At 37.0% G+C, this 26,750-nt stretch overlaps 3 protein-coding genes across 3 annotated transcripts in view; all 3 read right to left on the bottom strand.

Annotated features, from left to right (window-relative positions):
- The window catches only part of LOC137198331 (major histocompatibility complex class I-related gene protein-like), a 95,590-nt gene that overhangs the window by 24,084 nt on the left and 44,756 nt on the right, over positions 1-26,750 (bottom strand). The gene's annotated exons all lie outside the window — the stretch shown is intronic.
- Positions 1-26,750, bottom strand: part of LOC137198496 (uncharacterized) — a 54,874-nt gene that overhangs the window by 1,421 nt on the left and 26,703 nt on the right. Inside the window, exons 2-9 of the mRNA XM_067612373.1 lie at positions 9,008-9,274; positions 7,182-7,460; positions 6,217-6,519; positions 3,556-3,654; positions 3,293-3,310; positions 3,001-3,069; positions 1,251-1,493; positions 231-497 (exon numbers count right to left, since the gene is read on the bottom strand). Coding sequence (XP_067468474.1) covers positions 231-497; positions 1,251-1,493; positions 3,001-3,069; positions 3,293-3,310; positions 3,556-3,654; positions 6,217-6,519; positions 7,182-7,460; positions 9,008-9,274 — 1,545 coding nt within the window. The remainder of the gene's footprint in view (positions 1-230; positions 498-1,250; positions 1,494-3,000; positions 3,070-3,292; positions 3,311-3,555; positions 3,655-6,216; positions 6,520-7,181; positions 7,461-9,007; positions 9,275-26,750) is intronic.
- On the bottom strand, positions 14,810-21,802 carry LOC137198502 (major histocompatibility complex class I-related gene protein-like). The gene is made up of 8 exons (XM_067612381.1): positions 21,623-21,802; positions 20,656-20,922; positions 19,833-20,111; positions 19,385-19,725; positions 18,529-18,546; positions 18,393-18,446; positions 18,068-18,128; positions 14,810-14,913 (listed from the first exon to the last, which is right to left on the bottom strand). The coding sequence occupies exons 1-8, from the start codon at positions 21,666-21,668 to the stop codon at positions 14,810-14,812; spliced, it is 1,170 nt and encodes a 389-aa protein (XP_067468482.1). The 5' UTR covers positions 21,669-21,802.

Here is a 26,750-nt window from a genome sequence, read left to right as displayed (position 1 = left end):
CACACACACACACACACACACACACACACAAAGCTGAATATAATATTAATATTGACGACCCATTTTCAAAGAGTCCCTCACATTACATGGCTGGTAATAGAGGTATAAATGCACATTTAGCAAACTGTGTATGTGTTTGAACATGTGAACATGTGTGTTTATAATGGAACTTTATCTGTTTGTTATTTGACAAAAAACACAACTTTACATTTTTACAGTATTTTACTTACCTTCAGTTTGGTTCAGTTGCTGCTTCAAAATGTCAATGTGATCTTTGTATTTATATTGGTTTAATAAACACTTATGAGTGTACCACTCCAAGAGTTGTGGATCATCGTCAATTATTTTTTGTGACCAGTCCTGTTTGCCTTCTGGTGTCTTACTGATGCTGTCACAGTAACCCATTGGAACTTCATCAACCACCACAACAACCACAAAATCTGGGAAGTTTTTGACTCCAGCGGACGTTGTGAAGAAAAACTTCAGTGAGTGTTTCACTGTAAGAGAAAGAGGTTTGAAGGGTTTTTAAGTTCATTTTTTATATACATGTGGTTATCCATACTTGTGATAATCGCATTTAATTACACATACATAAATATTTTGTCCAGCATTAAACCTCAGACACACAAAGTTAGTGATAAGCTGGTGGTGAAAGTAGAACATCTATCAACCTAAGATATTATACTTGGAATGATTGAGACTAAACAAAAGCTAAAAGAAGAGTGAATATTGACTTTCCATTGGCCAGGCAGCCAAAAACACAACTCAAAACACAAATAAATACTGGATATGTTAATAGGCAATTTTTTGTCGACACATTTGCCATAATGACCAAGGCAGATTTTTTAACCTTATGGATCATCATTTCAAGGTTAGTAATTACTACATATACATTCAAGTGTAAATCTAAACAAAATGTTAAATCTTGACATAAATATCTGTACACTGCTATGAGATTCCTGAAAGTGGAAGAACATATGGTGAGCAAAGCATATGCCTAAATAGTGAAATATATATATATAGAAATTATGTGATTTTATTACATTATTTAATTTGATAAATCATATTTTTTTAAATCTGTATATAATCATAATAATTAGTTTACCATTGCTAAAGCCCTTGATTAAACCCTTTATAATAGATGACTTGTCAAAAATGGCATAAGTAAAGTTTGATTTAAACTGCGTAAAATGCCCAATATGAAAGTGAAAGTGAATTGTATGACGCTAGACCTTATACATTAATCTCACCTGAAAGTGTGACAGGAAAGAAGATGAGCAGAAAAACAAGCTCCATCGTCTTCACGGCATGACTTTTTGCTGGGTCCTGTTGAGCGATCACTGCAGCAGACAAACCAGTCGCCGTTTTGATTTTGTTGTGCGTCTTCCTGTATTTTGTGGGAAGGGAGGACCGAAGCACGCCACCAGTATCACATTGCGTCTGACGCGTGAAGGCGTCCAGCCCACTGACTATCACTAATATATACAGACACAGATTTCACCCTTGGAACAAATGTAATAATTGTACATATTTGATAGCTTAAGATACAAAAAAAAAAAAGATTTTAAAATAGATGATTTTAACTGACCGCAGTGGGGCGATTTTGACAGCTGCCAGGATCAAACGTCTGGACTTATAGTGGATAACTGCTCTGAATTGCCTGACTCTGGACATCAGTTATTTTGCTTCAATTAGTACAACTCGATTGCCTACATTAGTACGACTAATGTAAGGCAAGGCAAGTTTATTTGTATAGCACATCGCTACAAGGGAATTCAAAGTGATTTACATAAAACATTAAAAGCATTAAGACAAACATCATAAAAGGACATTTAAAAACTGTAAATTATTTAAGTTAAAATGTATTTTGGTCCTAAACCATTCAGTGCTTTATGTATAGGGTGACTTGTATGTCAGTGTGACAGACTCTCAAAATCTGCATCTAAAATGAATTACAAAATATTTCTTCTTCCTCTTTGGTGCTCCTCCAGCTGGTGGCGCCCTTTAGACAACATGACATGCTTAAAAACAGCAGGTGAACAGTGTCTGAAAATCTGTTATGATGTTGTGATTCCAGTGACTAAAACTGGTAATTCTGTTTTTTTGATCAACTCAGCAGTAAACATAACAGAACTACAAAATAAGTTATACGGCCCATTGTTTTTTAACTTAATGACAAAGTATTTTTGAGGTGAAAGTGAAATAACAGGAACTTACTTTAAAGGGTACTCTGTAGGGATGTGCAGAAAGCCCAGTATTTGTATTTGTATCTACATTTGTTAAGGCAGCAAAATTATTTGTATTTGTATTTGAATTTGAATAAATGTGGAAAGACGCTTTTATAATCCTGTTTTTGTTTTTATTACGTTTTTAATTTTAGAAAATTAAAGTGTGTCAATAAGTGTTCATGAATAAACTATCTTATGGAGGAGGTCCCCACACCGGTTCTCTAACTGGAGTCTTCCAGATCATAGACAACTGCGCTGACTACTGAGCTAAAACTTTACTAAACGCCTCATTGCAGACAGACCTCTACCTATATATACACCCATAACACAGAGACAGCACACCATGTAACAAGTAGGAAAGAACTTCAAAGGTGATTCTTGCTTTGCACGTTTCATTTATTGCCTGTTTTTTACAACCTAAGTGCAGCAGAGGAGAGATACTGAGATAACGATGTAACCGACCTGCGCACAGGTACCTGACATGGGTTTTTTTTCTTCCCAAAAACAAATAATTAAAAAAAATATTTGTATGAAACAAATAATTTTAAAAATATTTATATGAAACAAATATTCGTAAAAACAAACAAACAAAAACAAAAACAAAACACTATTTGTGCTTTGCCGAATAACGTATTTGTATTAGGGCACACCCCTAGTACTTCAGCTAGAATGTGACACAGAAGTTTAACACTGAATTAGGAAACAATCTGTATTTTGTGTACACTATTGTGCAGCTTTGTTTAACTGGAAGTGTGAATAATTAGTCTTTAATTTTTCATCGTCCCACAAGTCTCTCCGTCTTCTGAATTCAGTTCAGTGAGCACAGAGATGTTGTCAGCAGCTGAAAGGTCAGAAACACACTGTTAGTTCATTCATAGTCAGAATGGTCACAATTATGAAAATAAGACCCAGGTTGAAAAACACCAGAATTTTCCTCTAAATTGTTACTGGTGGTGCAATGGATACAATTAATATTTCTATTTATTTAACTTTATTTTCCAGTAACACGTCCTGATATAAGTGCATGTCAGATCAGATAAAACAGAGAAAAAACAAGTACTTACAAGGTGGAGGGCATCTGGCTGAAATAAGAACAAAAAACAAATAATATCATTTTACACAGTTGTAAATGCCAGTATATCAGCTTCTCACCACTGAATCTGATTCTCTCTCTTTCTTTCTCTCCTATATAAATATTATAATAAATATAATATTTTGCCTTTCTACTATTAATTGGGGCTTATAATCTGGGTAAAAGCATCAGCTCAAACTCAATCTAAGCATATAAAACATTTAATAAGAACATTTCACAGTTTAGGTCTCTCACCTTTCTTCTTTTTGTAAAACATGAATCCAGCAGCAGCTATAAGGATGACAGCAAGAGCAACCACTGCAATGATGAGGATGGTCATATCTGTAAGTATCTCTGTTAAGCAAAAAACAAAGAAAAAATGACTAGAAGCAGGTTAAAACAGAAGTACATCCATACATCTATTTAGTAATACTAGACGTGTCATAATTATATTAATAAAACAGACAAAAAAACAAATGAATACATTAATTCATAGACAATGAAAGAGATAAAGAAACTACACTTTAGGATAAGAGCAGCTACAAACAAGTAAACAAACAAACCACTGAACTTGGGGGTTCACAAAATAAAGATAGATGTTTTTTTTCAAAGAAACATTGTATATCCATTATTTGATCATGTCAAAAAGTCTTCTTTCAAGGCACTGGTGGTGGTGAGCTGCCTTTCATGGGTGTGCAAGGAAGAGTGTGAAAGTGCCCATGCAGACTACCATACCACACCACTGGATTAGACCAGAAGCAAATGTTTTATGAAAATAATCACATTCATACAATTAGTTTACTCTTTGTATTTATTATTATAGGGCAAGACATTACAATAAATTATTAGTTCTGTGTTATTATAAACAAGACTAGGTCAAAACCAAGTATATGGCTGGACTGTGTACGGTCAAAGTGTGAAATTGCGGCCAATGTGTTACAGTGATAGTCAGTGGTAGTGTCTATAATGTGAATTCCTGGATATTAAATGTTCATCTGCAATTTTTCCTGTTGGTCCCAGTAATATTTGCTGGTATAGTACACTGAAGTAGCATAACACATGACATGGTTAAGCTATGTTTGAGTCAAAAAAGGTGGTAGATGCAGTTGCAAGAGCAATACTTTCAACTCATATCTTAAGATGTTTGATTTGAAATAGAACTTACTTTAATTATAACAAGTCTAATTATCTTTTAAGTTCCCACGCTCTTTCATTTTTTTACTCTGTGGATGTCTTGTTTTTCACTCTGCATTGAGCTTTTTTTCAGAGTGATGGTTATTTGGGGTGCTTTAACTGTGCGCTCTCCCTCATGCCTCTATGTGCCTTTTTTCTGCCTCTTTCCCAGTAGATGATCGTGGAGGCTGTAGTGGAAATTGTAAATGAAAGTTTTGACAACATTTTGGGTGCGAATTCAGGAAACTTATCTCTGCCCAGTTACCGAAAATCAAGCACACCTGCAGAGCAGCCGCCCCATACTAAACTGATATAACAGTTATATGAGTCGTATGTTTTACCTGCAAGACTCGTGTTTTAGTACTGTTGTTCATTGATTGTGATGTGAAAACATCAGAGAAATAAAAAGCTTGCATTCTAGTATTAGTTCAAATGCAAGCACAGCACAGAGCGTCTCTCCTAGCAGCTGCTAACAGCGCTGTTAGCTGATGAGTCAATCACACTGAACGGTAGAGGAGGAGATGGCAGAGATGCTGGTACGTGTCTGCTTAAACAGGAGTTTAGCCAAATTTGCTGCATTTAACACTAGAGCTGAGAGCATCAGGGCAGGAGCAGGAAAAACAGTCACTCTGTGTCGCGCTGCTGTCCTCCACCTCCATCATCTTGTGCTGATTCATTTTGAAAGAACAGCCAATGGGGAAACTCCAACACTGGGCCGGCTGACCATTGGTATAACTTCACATCACTCAGCTACTCAGTCAGTCAGTCAGTCAGTTAATCACAGACAACCAGATGAGTTGTAGGGCTGGTCCATGGCCGGTCTAGCCAAAAATACAGATAACATAATATACATATAATATCCTTACATGCATTTTTGGCTATGTCCACTAGGGGGTTCAGTGAGCCCACTGAACTAACACAAACTGCATCTGTGGTTGCAAACCATCTGGACAGTGCTGACCTTTGAGAGCACAGAGAGTAGAAGAATCCAAGATGAGGAAGCTATCATAGCTGTATAACTGTCCCATAAAAAAGGGCTTGGTTTTGTGACGGCCCCTCTGCTTTGTGCTTGCTGCTGCTGTGCTCTTTGTTTGCAGAGGCAGGTTCCTGAGCACACTAATTAGCAGGATGGGACACACCTGGGCCCGGTGTGCCCCATATATATAAAGTCAGAAGCGGCCAGTTCAGATCACACAGCATATATTCACTCATCCACTCCCTACATAACTGATTTTACAGACTAACCCTACCTATTGTTATCTTTTGTTTGTTTTGAGTACATTGTGTTAAATAAATTTACTTTTTTGATATTGAATACCTGTGTGACTTCGCTTTTTTGCCACAGTCTAGAGCCGGGCTGTGACAGTTTGCACTTTCCAGTCAGTCATACGACAGGAGTTTACGGTACAAAACTCAGAAATTAACTTATCATCTGAGATAGCTAGTTGACTCGCTAACTGGCAGCTTAGGCTGTTTGTCCAATCCAGCACCAAAAAGGAGACAAAAAAACAAGCATGAACTGCAGGAGTACTACAGTAAACTAAATTTGTCTTTTTTTGTCTCACGTGTGTAACATTTGTTTCCAGTCTTACCCCAGTTGGTCCTGATCACAGCTTTGTTCAGTTTGGTGATGATGTCGTCCTTCACACCACAGAGCTTAAATACACATTCATACTTCTTCCAGTCTTCAGTCTTTAATGTATACATTAAATAAACATTGTAAAGTCAGTATTCCAATCTTACCCCAGTTGGTTCTGATCACTGCTTTGTCCAGTTTGGTGACGATGTCGTCCTTCACACCAGAGAGATGAAACACACATTCGTACCTCCTCCAGTCTTCAGGTGTGACTGATGAAAGGTTCAGGTCAACACTCATCTGGAAGGTTCCATCATGGTTGGGGAGAATCTCCCCATGGTCCACGTCCTCATGAAGCTTCTCTCCATCTTTCCTCCAGAACATCTCGGCTCTGTGAGGGTAGAAACCTGTAGCGTGGCAGCTAACTGGAGAGGAGGGAGTTTTCTGGAGGAGAGACACTGAGGGAAGTTCTGGAGAGAGAGAGAAATTTTCTTTAACAATTACTCAGCTACTCCTGAGGATCTCCATGTACTCCAGCTGTGCAGTATAAGACTAATTTTTTTGTTCTGATATTTAGTTTCTGAAGGTTTACACACAGCATAGGGACTGCTGTACTAATAAAGGATGATTGGTGTGTTGTCTTGTACTAATGGAAGTTTGCCTTCAATACACAGTCAATTTAAAGGTAGCCTGTGAAGTTGTCTTGCAAACTAGCATGTCTTTACACTTAGGTCTCTAGTTTCAATGCAGTAAACTAACAACCAATGACGCTGCAATGAGCTCACATGTTTGCACTATTAAACATAATCAACCTGGGCATGGCAACTTTGATGAGAGTGTCTCATGAATAGGAATTCTGAATATAAATAATGGATGGCCTACCGTTAAGGGAAGTTTCATTTGCCATCACATTGGGTTAATTGATTCACAAGTGAGTAACTGGTCAGATTTTTGCAACTGAAATAATTTCCTAAAAAAGGTCAGCTAGGGGTCACCTTTAAAGGACTCGGATCAAGATGTCCCTAATATATAATATATATTCCTCCAAATATTACTCTGGGGCTCCTTTAGAAATTGAGGAGGCATACAAACATGTTTATGTACATTAAACTACATCATGTTATGTGATTACCTGATTTTTGTGGGGAGTTGTTTGCATAGTTCACATACTTCTTAAGGAAATGAGTGCACTCATTGGTAAGGGCATTCTTCCAGTGAACATTTCTATCCATATCACTGTCCCACTCGTGTTTGATGATGACAGCTTGTGGTGATGGAGCAATCCATGTCATTGTCTCCATGTTAAATATTATGAAGTCTTCACCATTATAGCCATAGTGATTAAAACCTGTGAATTCTCCAGTCTTATCATCCCATTCACAGCCATTCATCCTCTGAAACACATGGGAACCTGAAAGAGAGACACAAAGACAGAAACTGCAGCAGCATTGATTGGTATCAAATCCTCACTAGAGACTCATAGTGATCCACAGACACTAAAACAGGGGATATATGGAAACCACTTAAAGCCAATCATCATCTGGACAGTGTGGATGACCTGCATGGATGTTCAAAATGGAAGCTACATACATATTTGCTTCTTTACAGCGTATCAGTATGAACAATTTAAGTAATCGGAAATAAACACTACCAACGTTTCTATATTGCTTGTTTAAATACAATCATCTAGTTGCACTGAGTTAGTCTTTAAAATGGATTTCACTGCTTTTCTAATGAACTGTATGGGTAATGAACAGGTGCATTTTTCAGCATGTTCACTGAGTAAATCCTCACAATACTGAAGCCAACTGTAATCACCTGTCAAACAGACATGTTTCAAAATTACATTTTTTTTTCACACAAATTTTTGTGCAATTTACAACATGTGCACCTCCTCAGCTATTTCTCAAACAATTACACAAGAGGGGGAAAACTGAGTGATGTGTAGGCTCCACAGTTACTGATTATAGACCTTGGGATGGGTACAGTTGAGATTCTATTGAAACCTGCAGTGGTGATTACTGTAATTTTTTTTACTTTTGACACAACCTAACTTAAGACAAATTAAGTGTTGTGTTGTACATGGGTAATGCGACACACTCTTCTGCCAATAGTGTAGAGGTGGCAGTAACACACCAAGTAAACATGGATGTAAACAATGCAGGTTTCAAAATTTTATCATTATTATTCTTTTTTAATCAGCTTTTAAAATGTTTTATGAGGAAGGCAATGCATTCAACATTTTGGTGAATAACACTGAATGTAAACATAACTTTTGTTTGTTTACATAAAGCTCAACAGGGAGCCTTTAATGTTTTCAGAGCTGCAACAGTAGCCGTTTTTCCATCTAACTGTTAAGTATATTTTAAGCAAACTTTTGAAATGACGCAAAAAAGGAAAAAAAAGAAAAAAGAAAAGAAAATGCAAAGTATGCCAGTTTCCATGAACTGGTTTGGAGTGAATAAACTAGACTACACAGTGTTGTTTTGTCAGAAGTTAGCGGTATAGGCTATGTCATGCATGGGTGTAATAAACAGAGTAGAAGAAGTAGAGGTTGTGGATTGGAAATAAAACCAGTCACCTTGGCCATCTATGATAGAAAAATGGAGAGAGGTCTTAAGGAATTTGTTTCAACTGGGCAAGTTGTAATTGTTCTTTCATGTTCATGTTGTTGTTGCTTCTACCAGCCATGTTTTCGTGCATTATGAGAATATCTGAAGACGCTGACACCAGAAAAAGCTGATCCGTCATGTAAGTTAAATGTTTGCTATGTCAGATGGTGTATCCATCTCCTATTTAGCGCATCAAAAACTTTTTTGCATAATTGAGTTTTGTCCAATTTTGCCATTTTCATCAAACTTTTCAACATGTGCATAAAAATACCTTGATGAAGAAAGGGCTAGTGTCCCAGAAAATGTACTTAAGTAACTGAAAAAAACAAAACAAACTGTAACGTACCTTCAGATTGGTTAAAGCGTTGCTTCAAACTCTTGATTTTGGATCTGAAGAATTCCCGGTTATGTAAAAGCCGTTGAATGTACAGTTCAAGATGCTTAGGATCATCTTCTATTATTTTTTTCCCCCAGCTCGTTTTAGTTTCTGGACTTGTTCTGTTGCTGTCCCAGTAACCCACTTCAACTTCATCAACTATTGTAACAGCCACAAACTCCGGGAAATTTGAGACCCCATCCGTAGCGGTGAGAAAATACTTCAGGGAGTGTCTTGCTGTAGGACAAACACATTTATGAATTATACAAATTTGTTAATATGTCCTGTTTGACTGGTTTTCAATTCAGTAGTTTGGACATGATATTTCACAAAACAATTACACCACAAGGTCTATAGTAGCTATTTTTGGACACTGTGGCATGTCTTACTGCCGGCCAGAGTGTCCTCTGTGATACTACCATGAGGGCGCCAAAGTCAAAATTGTGGCCTTACGCCCATGTATACTAATTATCTACATAATTATCTCCACAAATTAAAACATACTTTCAGCATATATGAGCCACAGTTGATAGACACGGAACATTTCAGCTTCAAAATGTATGAGGCTATTTAGATATTAATGGGTGCATTTAAGTCTTACATTAAAATGTGTGATGTGAATGTGAATTGTTTTAAGTTTATGTGAACCTCAGACCTTATTTTCAGCATTCTGCACAAAAGAAAAGTTGTATTTCAGTTTAAAGACTAATAGACCAAAGAGCAGAGAACATATTAAAGGCAAGTTCTCAATAGCAGGTCTGGGATTATTGGTTGTTTTTGCCTTTTTTTGATCATGAATTTAATTTTTTTGTTTTGTTTGGTTTTTTTTACTAGTGTAAAACATGTATTACTGCATTCTGTAAGGCAGAAAACATAAAAATCAGACTTAATAACATAAAGTCGATTACAGTATGCATTTTCCATTTTCCTGTACCTCTTTATTCTGTCATGTTGCTGCACTGTTGTCTGTCTTTAACCCCTGGATGGGGCCCCTTGAGCTTTGTTTTGCTGTTTTGCTGGACTTGGTAATTTATCTTTTATATTAACTTCAAAAACATTGAGTGATATAAATATTTTTCAAAAATGCTTACTTTTATTATTATTTTATTATATGCAGAATACATTTGACGTGTCAGTGTTGTTATTTGTTCAATTATTTTGTGGATTATTGCCTTGCATGGCCTTTAGTTTCTCAGTGGTAAACAGTTGTAAAGGCCAATAACTGCAGGCTGAGTGTGGAGATCCTGAAGTGGGTATATTCTGCCTATTCCGTTCAACTTTGGTTGCTACAGCAGCACCTGTGACTGGCAGACAAATCTCAAGAGACTCTGGACATGATGCACAGACTGGCAGTTCCTACCATATGATATTATACTGAACACATGTCAATAGTGAGTCATAGTCATAGCACCACATACTGACAACAGGAAGTCAGCGTAATGTGACAAACATCATCCAATTTACATGAAATTTACATGGTGTGGTCTACACATGCTATAGAGCAACATGACATATAATTAGTGAGTGTTCTCTAGCACCACATAGTGGATACAAGAAGTGATAGTTATCTCCTACATGAAATGTCCAATATTTATGAAAATGCATATCCATGTCAGTTCCCCTCTGGTTAATGTATTGCTTTATTGTTTCACTTATGTAGTATTGCCTATGAGCAACAAGAAGTGAAGCCTAAACGACACAGTTCATCAAATGTATAGACAGTTTCCAATATGTCATCTCCAGCACTGTGTACTGCACACACACACACATACACACACACACACACACACACGTACACACACACATATTTATACATATATATATTTATATATTATGTTCAGAATGCAAAATGTGACGCACACCAAAAAAGGGAACGACAAAAATTTTGCCCCCCTCAACCTCTCCCCTGTTGCCAATAGTTACAAATGACTTAATACTAAAGGCTAAGTAGTAGAGGTCCAGATAAGCCAACTGAGAGAATTTGGTGTGTGTCACATCTTGCATTTTTAATATAAGAGGGGAGTCAGATTTTGGTTGATGTAAAAACTAACACAATAAAATATGACTCCCTCCTCAGTCTCTCCCCGTTGCCACTAGTGACAAATAGGTCCAAATATGTGAGCAAAGAGATTTCTTTTGAATAAATTGTTTAATGTAACATAAGAGGGGACCTGGATTTCGATAGTGAAACTTGCGTAACGAAACTAAGTGAAACGAACTCCCTCATAAAACCACCTCCCTCCAGATTTACTGTTCTTTCATTATTCATTAATCCTGCAGTAAAGATAATACGACTGTTTCCAATAAACATATTTAAACAGAGGCAGAGATCGCGAGTAGCTTGTTGCGTGAAGTGTGTGCGCGTGCACGCGAAGAGGAGTCAGATTCTGCGGGGAGGAAAGGAAAATTCCACAACACCTGTTAATAATACGGTAAAGTTACACTCTAAATCCCCAGTTATTACTCCCTCTCTCCTCATTGTCTTGTTTTCTTCCGCTGTATATACATTTAAATACCACATATATGTTCGGATTCACGTGAGGAAGTTACACCGTAAGCTTTGGGAAATTAGTGACCGGAACTTACTATAGGAAGTTACACGAAGTTCATCTGTATTAAAAAGTGTTACCGAATATAAGCATGAATGCTGAAATAGAAATTACACAACTGATTAAAAAGATTATTCCGTTACCTGGAGATGCAAGATGGCAAAAGAGAAGCAACAACACGATCCCCTTCATCTTGCTTTGATGCAGACGTTAAAAAAATACTTCACGACGGAGGAAAGACTGTCAACAGTGCACACGGTGCAAGTGAAATGACCAATAGAAATGCAGGAAATGTGTGCGTTTGTATGTGTGTGTGTGTGTGTGTGTGTGTGTGTGTTTACCAGACGCTTAGATAGCATGTAATGACGTGAGCAACTGTTTAAAGTCAGCAATTAAAGTGACAAAATTAAGAAAGTGTAACAACTCAGGTGAAAGAAAATGCTCTTTAAAAGACCAGTAGGCAAAGCAAGGTAAGACTAGATTGTATATGGCACAATGTATACAATGAGGCAGTTTCAAAGTGCTTTACTGAGAAGGAGTTATATTCAAAAACCCGTGAATGACTCCTTACATGTGAAAAAGGGCTTAAGAATTCAATATGTGTGTCATGTAACACACAGAATCTCCTCACCTGAAGAGCTAATAATGTGTCCAGTTATTATCTTTAATATTATCTTCACAATCTGTGGGGCTGGAGGTTATCAGGTCTGGGTTTTTCTACTTCAGTGAGTTTCTCCTTTTATGCTGTGAAAGCTACACAGCTAATACCTGCAATACAGTAGACATGGTCAAGATGCAGTGATCATGATGTGACACAGATGCACAAACAACCACTTAGATCCATTTAGATTTTCAACCTGAGGACTAATTTCTGTTGAAATGTTTCACTCTACTGCATTTGCATTGTTGTATCTCAGTCTCTCAACTTCCCTTTTTTAAGTTACTCTCTCCTACTTCCTCATACATTAGATTTCTATGTCATAGGTCACCAGATCTCTCTGAATTGCTGACATGCCAAAATTAACAGAACTATTAGTATTTATATAAGATTATATTACAGAGAAATAAAAAATAGGAATTAGATGCTCTAGACTACTGACCATGAGTAATTATAATTATATCATCTGCACAATAGACTTTTTCCCTGCATTTATAGTTCAACATCTTTACGTTGGAGCCACGTTCATTTAGTCTATGAGAATATTCATCTTACTGTAACAACAGTTGACAAACATATGCTTGAAATAACAAGGATTTTATTTTAAAAAAACAACTTTATTACAAAGAAATGTAATGACGACAAATATGTCTGACAGTTATGTAAGTCAACATAAGAAATGATTTTGAGCTTTTCTTTTCAACATCTACTTGTTTATAGAAACTAAACAGAGAAGTACCTCATCTTTAAATTCATGCAGTTATTATAAACATTTACATGAGATAAATGTATATACAAATATTTTGAGGAACATTATATGGATGTGATGAGAATAAAAGAGAAAAAAGTCACATGCAAATCATGTACACACAATTATCTGACATTCAAATTATACAAAATACTTTTTTTTTTTTACATTTTACAATCTGTTATACAATATACATTAAACATTAAGTTCTTCAAAAATATCAGGTCTGTGGGCACAACAAATTCAATTTCACACAAAGATTAGTCACAGCTCTGGACTGTGGCAAAAAAGGGAAGTCAGAGAGGTATTCCATATTTTAAAAAGTAATTTTATTTAAAACAAACTAATCAAAACAAACCAAAGTAACACATTGGTGGGGTGAGTCTGTAAGATCAGTGATGTAGGGAGTGGATGAGTGAGTGTATGCTGTACGGGTGTTGTAGGGTGGAAGAAAGGAAAAACAACTATGCAGGAGTGAAGAGAGAGACTGAACTGGCAGCTTCTCCAGCTTATATATACACATGAGGCACATCTGGCCCAGGTGTGTCCCATCATGTTAATCAGCCTGCCCTCAGGTTTCCGCCCCTGCAAACAGAGCACAGCAGCAGCTAGCAAAGCAGAGAAGCCGTCACATTACCAACAAAATAGGTGAAATATTCATGATTTGGTAACATTTTGTAAACAGAGGACAGAGACATACAGAGACATATTCAAGTTTAGTATAAATTAAAACTATTTATCAGAGCAATCTGTTTTTTTCATTCCTCCAGGTACTCTGTACAGGTTCTGTTTCTTTGTGTGTTGATCTTGGGTGCAAGTGATTTATATAACTATTGATGGAGTAATCCTACTTTTAATCTCCTGATGCCATTTCTGATACCTAAACTCAGGATATTGGCTGATACAGAGTGCCCATCCACTACCAGTACTTCTATCTGTATTTCAGTTAAACATCTGGAAACCTCACTGAGTAGGTTCATTCTTCTATTCTTCTGTATGATAACATGAGGCTGTAACTACACATAACTTCACTACATGTTCAACACTCTTTTTAAACTTTTCAGACAAATTTGAATTATATTGTTCCAGGAAGTTTACAAAAATGTTTTTATGATCATTTTTATGTAGTTATGCTTTATGTATCACAAGTATGGGGTCGTCTGGGCTGTCTCTGTCAGTAAGTTTTTGTCTTGACGCCTATGTTTTTCCACTGAAAAGCCTTCAGTTTGTCTATGTTTGGTGTAGGTTGTCTGGTTGAGACATGTTTTCCATCTCGCATTAGGTAATTTTGACATGTTTCTGGTGAATGCCTTTAGCGTTCAAATTTAGGTAATATTTTACCTAAATCAATTTGCACATTTTATGTGTATTTCACATTGTGTAATATGAATGATTTCCCATCTCCAATTGACATCTGAGCCGAGTTACACTTTATATCATTAACCTGACTGTGGGGACTTCAAGAGGAAGTGGTGAAGTCCAAGACTGTCTGAGATGTTTGTTTTCGCTGACAGATGCAACAACTGCATTAAAAGTTTCTGAATGACATGAATGACAGTTTCTGCTGACATCAACACAACACTGATATTAGTGAAATGAGACAATATTAATCTGTTAGCCTGTCCAGAAATTTTAACTGTCTCCTACTGCAGATCTGTTGAAAATAAAGATTTTTTTTAAATTTGTCTGATGATAATTTGCAAGTGCTTAAATCTTCAGTAACACAGTGGGAAAGTTATTTAGTCTTACATTTTAATTTTAGTTTTCACTTTAACTGTATTGGTCTGATCTTTCATGGAAACAGGCTGTTGAAAACTTTATATCAGGAAACCCTTTGTAATGTTGGAGGTGTGGAAATGCTCTGGCAGCTGTTTCTCTGTGGTGACCTCACAGCTGAGACATTTCAGAGTTATGTTGCTCTCTAGTGGTGATATAGGGAAAGACACACTCTGAGTCACAAGAGTCATTGTACTCATTCTGAAATAAACCAAAATTTGTGGCAAGTTTGTGTTTGTTTTTGTAGTAGTGTAAACTTTTTATTTTTCTTCAACCTCTTACATTTTGACAACTGATAACATTTTAAAAAGTAAGAGCATGCTTTGCACAGCTGAGACATTTCAGAGTTATGTTGCTCTCTAGTGGTGATATAGGGAAACACAACACTCTACACTTCAGGTCCAGCGTACTCCTTTTTTTGTAGTAGTTGTGTAAACTTTTCTTTTATCCTCACACATTTTGACAACTGATAAAATTTTAAAAAGTAAGCTCATGCTTTCTAGGTATCAGGGACAAGCTTCACTAGAGTGTTTCCCAAAACTTGGTACAAAACCTTTAAGCCTACACATCTGAACATTTGAGGTAAACACAGGTATGATGTAACAGGAAGACCTCTTAACCCTAATCTTACTGACTGGGGTACCCACAGACCCCAGAGGTGTACTTCTTGTCATATCTCACAGGCGTTTTATTCTAGCATTCCAGTTTTTCAAGACTTTATCAATCAATTTGAATCTAATCTTTTCAATCTAATGACTTCATATCATTATCTGTTTCTGTTTTAAAAATACCAATGTATTGGGGTCTTCAGTCAAAAGCACTCATTTCCACCTATGCAGTTTTAATAAATGGAAATATTTATTGAGTTCATGTTTGTCATGGGTCCTAATTTAAAGTATCACACAGATGCAGCAGACGCAGATTTCCTCATTTCTTTTTAGACAGTACGCAGTATCAACTGTAACTTTCCTAAAATAATAATAATCTGTTTTTTTTTCAGATGACATTACTTACATATGTAACTAATCTTTTTTGAGAAGAAATAAGTAAACATTTTGCTATGATGGTTGTTTCTTACAGCAATTTATTCTACCAGTTGGTAGTCCTTGTATGTTTAATATGTTGGTAGGATGAAGCTTAAGCAGGTTTTCAGGAGACTTTTATTTAATAACTGAACAAATTGAACAAAAATGACACAAGAAAATGTAGCAAACAAAAAAAAATATTTTTCTAATTTACATTTGACCTTATGTCACCTTCTGTATGTGACACATCTGAGAGCTGTGACCCCCCCTAACAATCATTATTACAATCATCAATACATTTCACCAGCGAAAAGATGACTGATTAACAATTTACAATGAATCATTAAAACTTGATAACGGGACTTCTGACTCCCCCTTCTGGCAGTGAGAGTAAAGGGAGGCACTTGGCTGTGACTGCCTGACACAGACATGCAGCACACTCTCATGTGAAACCTGAATGACAGGCACACAGAGAGGGCCGGTGAAAACGGATATGTTTTAATGGTCCACCGTCCCAGTATGCCAGTACACCACTGGCCGTAACCTAGTGTTGCAGTTGTAAAACGGTGAATAAATTGTTTCGAGCATCACAACCTCTGGAAGAGCCAAACGATTAAAACGGCCAGAGTGGGAATGTTGCACCTGACATGAGATTTAAAAACTCTGTTGACTGTGAAATACAGAGAGATTTATTTGGCGGTGACAATGCTCAGTCAGCATTGTGTGAATTTGTTGGCAAAGGCTTGAAAATAACAGATGTTCATTTATATGTAAAAGTTCATATATATAAAATCAATTTAGCCATTTTTGCAATAAAGTACATCTGTCAGATTAATTAGGTGTCAGAGGAACCTTAATTAATCCTCCAACACCAATAATCTGAGCATTAACAAAAACCTTACAATGACATCAACATTTATCAGCCGCACGACAAATACAGGACATGTGAAGATGACAAATGTATAAGATACAAATATAAGCTCTAAAAAGTGTTCGTGCTTCAATATGCAAGTTTCAGTATCTAAATATTCAAAAATGTATTTATGTTGTGTAAAACTGTGGAAACATTTATAAATTTATGTGTAAAAAGAGTAACAGCTGTTACTTGGAGTGGAGGAGCGATGTGTGTCTTAAGACTAAGACATAAGTCACAGATATTTATACTTTGGTTAAAGTGGGAGAAGTTGGTATGCAGTGTTTAAACCATGGGAATGGTAAATGGACTGTACTTGTATAGCACCTTTCTAGACTTCTGACCACTCAAAGCACTTTTACACTACGAATGACATTCACACACATTCATACACTGAATGGTACAGGGGCTACTATGCAAGGTCCCAACCTGCCCATCAGAGGAAATCGAATCATTCATACACATTCACATACTGATGGCACAGTTAAGTATCTTGCCCAAGGACACATCAACATGTGGACTGGAGGAGCCGGGAATTGAACCGCCGATTTTCCAATTAGTGGACGACCTACTCTACCTCCTGAGCCACAGCCGCCCCCACAATGAAACAAACAGAGGAACAAAAATTGTGTTTTTCAACTGTCGTCTAGTGCAGAATCTTAATTAGTGTTTCTGAAACGAAACTGTCAAACTAATTGTGAGTGAAAGCATGAGTATTTGAACATTTAAAGTTTTAGGTTTGACTCGCGTTAGAAGCAGAGGTTAAAGTGCTGAGTATCATCATGTCTCCCATAAGTTGACTATGCTAATCGTCATCAAGGACAGTACATCACATGACTAACTGACATGAATTTGATATCTGAAGACAAAAGATGCCCCACTGGAGTAACGTTGTGGCTCTTTGGTGTCTGGTAGCTGCTGCAGTGATTCATTTTCACCAAAGGTTTGAGGAAACAGCTGGACAGCAGCATCAGTTCTCTCCAGATGTTGTTACTCCTGCAGTGGAGGATTCACATCAACATTAATGCTTCTATCAGCTCTCAGATAATCTTCACAGATATCATTCTTCACTGCATCCACTGACGACCTGAAACTCGTAAATCTGATCTATTTATTCACAGAGTTATGAATAGAAAGGAACCTGGACTTGTTAGTGGTCATATTATATTTATGTTTGATTTTAGTCCAAAATATAAACTTGACTGAGAAATTCTGCCAAATCAGTCTTTTAAACAAAGACAGACTTTCAGTATATTTATGAAAGTATTATATCAGTGTACTGTTGCTAGTTTCAGGAGGAGCAACAGACAGATTCTTCATACAGTATCTGCACAGTGTTGATGACATGATGAAATACTCACTGTGATCAGTTAAGAGCTGCATCTCTGACTGAAGATGGATCAGAGGATGACGAGTCTGGAGCTATAAAAGACAAACAAAGTGTCAGTAATTCAATCAGTAATCAGTATTACAATAAAACCTCAGTGTCAGCTGTTTCCTGTAACTTTACTGGATCTCTTGACTGAGAAATTCTATCAAATCAGCCAAACAGTTTTTTAACAAAGACAGACTCTCAGTATATTTATGAGAGTATTATATCAGTATACTGTAGCTAGTTTCAGGAGGAGCAACAGAGAGATTCTTCATACAGTATCTGCAGTGTTGATGACATGATGAAATACTCACTGTGAAGAGCTGCATCTCTGACTGAAGATGGATCAGAGGATGATGAGTCTGAAGCTATAAAAGAAAAACAAAGTGTCAGTAATTTAAACTATAAACTGCATAGAGACAGAGAGAGAGAAACTGACAGAATACTCACAGTTTGCAGGCCTGAATCCTGAAATACAGATGAGAGATTACAATATTTCAAAATGTAAAATGTCAGAATTTATGAAAGCAAACAAAGAAAACACTAATAAATGTTTTATAGAAACACTGTATTAATTTCACTGATTTCTTCTTTTATTTTGAAAGGTAAGAGAGTAACTCTTTAGCTGGAGGTCACGTTACTGAACATCAGCCAGGTTACACTGTTATTTGTTGTTAAAATGACTTGATGATGAGTAAAAGTATGTTTGTCTCTCACCATTATCTCTCCTTCTCCAGATGAAGACTCCAGTGATGCAGACTGCCAGGAGCAGCAGCAGTCCTACAACACCTCCAATAACAGGACCAGCAGGGAACTCTGAGGGAGAAACTGGAACCAAAACAACAGTTCCATTTTCTTCTTACTGTTTAATAAATCTTATTTTCACATACAAACAGTAGATTGTCTTGTGAGTAATCCCATGACAGTGCAATAAATAAAATACAAGTAAAGTAAAAATGTGGTCTAGCATTTTGCATGTTGTGTTTCTTTTTTCTGAAATTATTCTTTATGTTTAATTTGGTTAGATTTGTGACAGACCTGTGCTCCTAACCGTGTGCTGGCACACCACTAATTTTGAACTGCCTTTTATTGCATCCACTTAAGGAATTTAAGTAGGTCATGTGCATAATGTAACAAGTAAGAAACAATATTTATTTGAATGAGCAGAACAGCAGTTTTGTTTGTTAACCCTGGACTTAACTAACCTTCAGCTCCAAAGTCAAGATTGTTTCAAACTCATTCAAATTGTAAAATCAGAGCTCAGGTTTAACATCTTCTAAATGTTCATGGCAAATTACATGTATACATTAAATAACCATTGCAAAGTCAATATTCCAGTCTTACCCCAGTTGGTTCTGATCACTGCTTTGTCCAGTTTGGTGACGATGTCGTTCTTTGCACCAGAGAGATGAAACACACATTCGTACCTCCTCCAGTCTTCAGGTGTGACTGATGAAAGGTTCAGGTCAACACTCATCTGGAAGGATCCATCATGGTTGGGGAGGATCTCTCCATGTTCAACGTCCTCATGAAGCTCCTCTCCATCTTTCCTCCAGAACATCTCGGCTCTGTGAGGGTAGAAACCTGTAGCGTGGCAGCTGACTGGAGAGGAGGGAGTCTTCTGGAGGAGAGACACTGATGGAAGGTCTGGAGAGACAAAGGGGAGGGGCCAGGGGATGAGGGATAGATGTTAGAAAGAGAAGAGGGATTTTAATATTGTGTCCATGAAACTACATCAGGTCATGTGATTCTACCTGTTCTCAGTAGAGAGCTCTTCCCAAGGTCCAAATATCTCTTCAGTGACTCAGGGCACTGCTGGGTGAGGTAGTTTTTCCACCTTTCATTCCTTGCTCTCTCTCTGTCCCACTTGTGTTTGGTGATAAAAGCTTGTGGTTTTGAAGCGATCCATGTCCGTGTCTTCAGGTCAAATGCTAAGAAGTCTTCTCCATCATAACCAAACTGAACAAAACTATTAACCTCTCCAGTCTCATCATCCCATTCACAGCTGTTCATCCTCTGGAAGATGTGGACACCTGAGAGGGAGACAGAGAGCAGAGTGAGATCCCACAGAGGGTTACAGGTGGCTGGAGCCTATGTGAGGCTGCATTTTAGAAAATGTCAAGGAACATGTGGAAGAGTCACCTCTTCATTGCAAGACCAACACACAGAAATACACAAACTGACATCAAGGGGCGAAGTAAACTTTCCAACTAAAACGTACTTGACCTGAATCATTCTGATGAAACCAAACATGACAAGGACCAAACACACACACACACACACACACACACAAAGGGCAGGATTCAAATGTAGGACCCTGTTCCTCAGTTTTTCAGTGCATCCAGAACAGCTACCAGGGAAGATATATACAATTTTAATATTGACCACACACTTTGAAAGAATCCCTCACATTACATGGCTGGTAATAGAAGGAGGGCTATAAGGAAAGTATATATGCACATTTAGCAAACTGTGTATGTTTTTCAACATGTAAATATGTTTGTTTATTATTGAAATATATCTGTTTGCTGTTCAACAAAAAACACAACTTTACATGTTTACAGCACTTTTACTTACCTACAGTTTGATTCAGTTGCTGCTTCAAAATGTCAATGTGAGCTCTGTATTTGTCTTGGCTGAATTGACACCTATCTGTGTACCACTCCAAATGTAGTGGATCACCTTCCATAAGTTTCTTCGCCCAGTCCTGTTTGACTTCTGCTGTCTTACTGATGCTGTCACAGTAACCCGTTGGAACTTCATCAACCAATGCAACAACCACAAAATCTGGGAAGTTTTTGACTCCAGAGGACGTTGTGAAGAAAAACTTCAGTGAGTGTTTCACTGTAAGAGAAAGAAGTTTTAAAGAGTTTTTAAGTTCATTTTTTTCTAATCATGCATTTATCTATACTTGTGATAATGACATTTAATTACATTCAATATTTTGCCCAGCATGAAACCTCAGACACACAAAGTTAGTGATGAGCTGGTGATGAAAGTAGAACATCTACCAACCTAAGAGCCAGATATTATACTTGGAATATTGAGACTAAACAAAAGCTAAAAGGAGAGTGAATATTGACCTTCCATTGGCCAGGCAGCCAAAAACACAACTTAAAACATAAATGAATGCTGGATATGTTAATAGGCAATTTTTTGTCAACACATTTGCCATAATGATTAAGACAGCTTTATTAACCTAACTGATCATCATTTAATATAAGGTTAGTAATGATTACATATACAAACGGGGGACAAATTAAAGGAATAACCGGTACAGGCACCAAATGAGGGAATATCTTTTTGAAGAATGGTGTTCCTCAGCCTTAGCATTACTTCTAAAAGTCTCTGCAACTCTTCTGGAGGGATGACCAATGTTAGACATAAAGATATTCCCTCATTTGGTGTTTTGATGATGGTGGTGGAGAACGCTGTCTAACACGTCACTTTCTCCCCCCCCTTCCTCCTCCTCCTCCTTTCATGAAAGTGAAAGTGAATAGTGTGTAATTGCTAAGCCTTTTACATTTTTTAAAATTAATCTCACCTGAAAGTGTGAAAGGAAAGAAGATCAGCAGAAAAACAAGCTCCATCGTCTTCACGGCATGACTTTTTTGGGAGCCGAGTGACCACTGCAGTAGACAAACCAGTCGTGTTAATGTTGTTGTGCGTCTTCGTGTGTTGTGTGGAAAGGAGGGACCAAACTAGGCCACTAGTATCATATTGCGCCTGACGCGTGAAAGCTTCCAGCCCACTGACTATCACTAATCTATACTGTGCAACCCAACCACAGAAACGTTGAATATATACGTTTCAACACGTGTAATATTTAACATATTAACATTTCAACAAAACGTATCATATCAACATTTCTACAGAACGTATCATATTAACATTTCTATCCGTTGAATAATGATGTTTTATGGTGTGACAGCGCTGTGGTTAAAGTCTGGTAAGATTTAGGCACAAAGACCACTTGTTTGGGGTTAGGAAAAGATCATGGTTTGGCTTAAAATAATGTCCCGATGTCTCACTAAAAACACCCAGCTTTGTCGGTTGAAAAGGGAAATGGGCATTGGTTTCGAGATGGTCGAGGAAACTTACTATCCATCCACCGACCCCTCCTCCTCCTGATAGGAAAGTCAGCTGATATTTTGATATGATACGTTTTGTTGAAATGTTAACATGCTACGTGTTTCACGTGTTGAAACGTAGATATTCAACGTTTCTGTGGTTTGCAGAAACGTACAATCCCAACGTTTTATTCTGGCAACCAGGCTGCAACATTTACATGAGAAAAATTTATATACAAATATTTTGAAGAACATTGTATGGATGTGCTGAGAATAAAAGAGAGAAAACGTTGCATGTTAATCACATACACACAAAATTATCTGCACATTCAAAATATACAAATTTTGTATTTATTTTTAATCTTTGCTTTTTTATGAGTTGCACCTCAGGTATTCATCATGAAGCCTCAACAAATAAAAAACCGAACTATCTGTACACACACTTAAAATACACAAAGATTAGTCACAGCTCTGGACTGTGGCAAAAAAGGGAAGTCAAACAGGTATTCCATATTTAAAAAAGTAATTTTATTTAAAACAAAATAATCAAAACAAACCAAAGTAACAAATTGGTGGGGTGAATCTGTAAGATCAGTGATGTAGGGAGTGGATGGGTGAGTGTATGCTGTACGGGTGTTGTAGGGTGGAACAAAGGAAAAACAACTATGCAGGAGTGAAGAGAGAGACTGAACTGGCAGCTTCTCCAGCTTATATATATACATGAGGCACATCTGGCCCAGGTGTGTCCCATCATGCTAATCAGCCTGCCCTCAGGTTTCCGCCCCTGCAAACAGAGCACAGCAGCAGCAAGCAAAGCAGAGGAGCCGTCACATTACCAACAAAATAGGTGAAATATTCATGATTTGGTAACATTTTGTAAACAGAGGACAGAGACATACAGAGACATATTCAAGTTTAGTATAAATTAAATCTATTTATCAGAGCAATCTGTTTTTTTCATTCCTCCAGGTACTCTGTACAGGTTCTGTCTCTTTGTGTGTTGATCTTGGGTGCAAGTGATTTATATAACTATTGATGGAGTAATCCTACTTTTAATCTCCTGATGCCATTTCTGATACCTAAACTCAGGATATTGGCTGATACAGACTGCTGATCCACTACCAGTACTTCTATCTGTATTCCAGTTAAACATCTGGAAACCTCACTGAGTAGGTTCATTCTTCTATTCTTCTGTATGATAACATGAGGCTGTAGCTACACATAACTTCACTACATGTTGAGATGTTCAAAACTGACACTCTTTACACTTTTCAGACAAATCTTAATTATACTGTTCCAGAAGGTTTATAAAATTGTGTTCCATTGCATTGAATAAGATCAATATCAGTGCAGATATTGATCCAGTGTATCACACTGGTGTATCACTAACAACTAACACCAACACACACAAAAAACATGTTTTTATGAAGATCATTTTTATGTAGTTATGTTTTATGTGTCACAATCATGGGGTTGTAGTTTTCTGCAGTAATGTAATCATATGTCTGTCTGTCTCTGTCAGTAAGTTTTTGTCTTGACGCCTCTGTTTTTATACTGAAAAGCCTTCAGTTAGTCTGTGTTTGGTGTAGGTTGTCTGATCCAGACATGTTCTCCATGTCACACTAGGTAGTTTTGATGTTTTTGTGGTGAATGTCTTTATTGATCCAATTTACCAAACTTATTTAGGTAATATGTTACGTAAATCCATTTACATTTACATTTAAATTTACATTTTTCATTTAGCAGACACTTTTATCCAAAGCGACGTACATATGAGACTGATACAACACAAGCAGGGATCTAGTCAGGAGACAACAACACCAGTAAGTGCCATAAAGCTTAAGTTTGGGCCTGACAGGACGTAGATGCCAACAGGCAGTGCAACAAGGCGATGATTAGAGTGCATTGAGTGCATAGAAGTATGGGTTTTTTGTTTGTTTTTTTTGTTTTTTGTTTTTTTTGTTTGTTTTTTTTCTCTCCCTACCATTAGCACATTTTATGTGTGTTTCACATTTTGTAATATGAATGATTTCCCATTTCCATTTGACATCTGAGCTGAGTTAAACTTTATATCATTAACCTGACTGTGGGGACTTCAAGAGGAAGTGGTGAAGTCCAAGACTGTCTGAGATGTTTGTTTTCACTGACAGATGCAACAACTGCATTAAAAGTTTCTGAGCGACATGAATGACAGTTTCTGCTGACATCAACACAACACTGATATTAGTGAAATGAGACAATATTAATCTGTTAGCCTGTCCAGAAATTTTAACTGTCTCCTACTGCTGATCTGTTGAAAATAAAGATTTTTTAAAAATTTGTCTGATGATAATTTGCAAGTGCTTAAATCTTCAGTAACACAGTGGGAAAGTTATTTAGTCCTACATTTTAATTTTAGTTTTCACTTTAACTGTATTGGTCTGATCTTTCATGGAAACAGGCTGTTTGTAAGAATCTTGCTTTAACTGTTGAAAACTTTATATCAGGAAACTCTTTCTTATGTTGGAGGTGTGGAAATGCTCTGGCAGCTGTTTCTCTGTGTTGACCTCACAGCTGAGACATTTCAGAGTTATGTTGCTCTCTAGTGGTGATATAGGGAAAGACACACTCTCAGTCACAAAGTTCAGTGTACTCCATAAACCAATCAATATTTGTGGTAGGTATGTATTTTTGTAGTAGTGTAAACTGTTTCTTTTATCCTCACACATTTTGACAACTGATAACATTTCAAAAAGTAAGCTCATGATTTCCAGGTATCAGGGACAAGCTTCACTAAAGTATTTCCCAAAACTTGGTACAAAACCTTTCAGCTATCAGTCAAAAGCACTCATTTCCACCTATGCAGTTTTAATAAATGGAAATATTTATTGAGTTCATGTTTGTCATGGGTCTTAATTTAAAGTATCACACAGATGCAGCAGACGCAGATTTCTTCATGTGCTGATGACCCTAAATTTTCATTTTACACAGTATGCAAATCAACTGTAACTTTCCTAACATAATAATAATCTGTTTTTTTTCCAGATGACATTACTTACATGTGTAACTAATCTTTTTTGAGAAGAAATAAGTAAACATTTTGCTATGATGGTTGTTTCTTACAGCAGTTTATTCTACCAGTCGGTAGTCCTTGTATGTTAAATATGTTGGTAGGATGAAGCTTAAGCAGGTTTTCAGGTTTTTATTTAATAACTGAACAAATTGAACAAAAATGACACAAGAAAATGTAGCAAACCTTTTAGATAAAATTAAGTTCACCAAGTAAAAAACATAAACAAATAAAAAAAAAAATTCTAATTTACATTTGACCTTATGTCACCTTCTGTATGTGACACATCGGAGGACTGTGACCCCCCCCTAACAATCATGTTTTACATTTCACCAGCGAAAAGATGACTGATTAACAATTTACAATGAATCATTAAAACTTGAGTGCGGGACTTCTGACTCCCCCTTGTGGCAGTGAGAGTAAAGGGAGGCACTTGGCTGTGACTGCCTGACACAGACATGCAGCACACTCTCATGTGAAACCTGGATGACAGGCACACAGAGAGGGCCGGTAAAAACGGATATGTTTTAATGGTCCACAGTCCCAGTATGCCAGTACACCACTGGCCGTAACCTAGTGTTGCAGTTGTAAAACGGTGAATAAATTGTTTCGAGCATCACAACCTCTGGAAGAGCCAAACGATTAAAACGGCCAGAGTGGGAATGTTGCGCCTGACATGAGATTTAAAAACTCTGTTGACTGTAAAATACAGAGAGATTTATTTGGCGGTGACAATGCTCAGTCAGCATTGTGTGAACTTGTTGGCAAAGGCTGGAAAGTAACAGATGTTCATTTATATGTAAAAGTTCATATATATAAAATCAATTTAGCCATTTTTGCAATAAAGTACATCTGTCAGATTAATTAGGTGTCAGAGGAACCTTAATTAATCCTCCAACACCAATAATCTGAGCATTAACAAAAACCTCACAATGACATCAACATTTATCAGCCGCACGACAAATACAGGACATGTGAAGATGACAAATGTATAAGATACAAATATAAGCTCTAAGAAGTGTTCGTGCTTTAATATGCAAGTTTCAGTATTTAAATATTCAAAAATGTATTTATGTTGTGTGAAACTGTGGAAACATTTATAAATTTATGTGTAAAAAGAGTAACAGCTGTTACTTGGAGTGGAGGAGCGATGTGTGTCTTAAGACTAAGACATAAGTCACAGATATTTATACTTTAAAGTGGGAGAAGTTGGTATGCAGTGTTTAAACCATGGGAATGGTAAATGAACTGTACTTGTATAGCACCTTTCTAGTCTTCTGACCACTCAAAGCACTTTTACACTACGAATGACATTCACACACATTCATACACTGAATGGTACAGGGGCTACTATGCAAGGTCCCAACCTGCCCATCAGAGGAAATCGAATCATTCATACACATCAGGAACCACTGATTTTCCAATTAGTGGACGACCTGCTCTACCTCCTGAGCCACAACCGCTCCCACAATTAAACAAACAGCGGAAAAAAAATTGTGTTTTCTCAACTGTCGTCTAGTGCAGAATCTTCATTCATGTTTCTGAAACGCAAC

Source organism: Thunnus thynnus, chromosome 15, assembly GCF_963924715.1.
Source record: "Thunnus thynnus chromosome 15, fThuThy2.1, whole genome shotgun sequence".
Classification (NCBI taxonomy): domain Eukaryota; kingdom Metazoa; phylum Chordata; class Actinopteri; order Scombriformes; family Scombridae; genus Thunnus; species Thunnus thynnus.
Note: the sequence above shows the minus strand (reverse complement) of the source record. Positions and strands in the feature narration are given on the sequence as shown.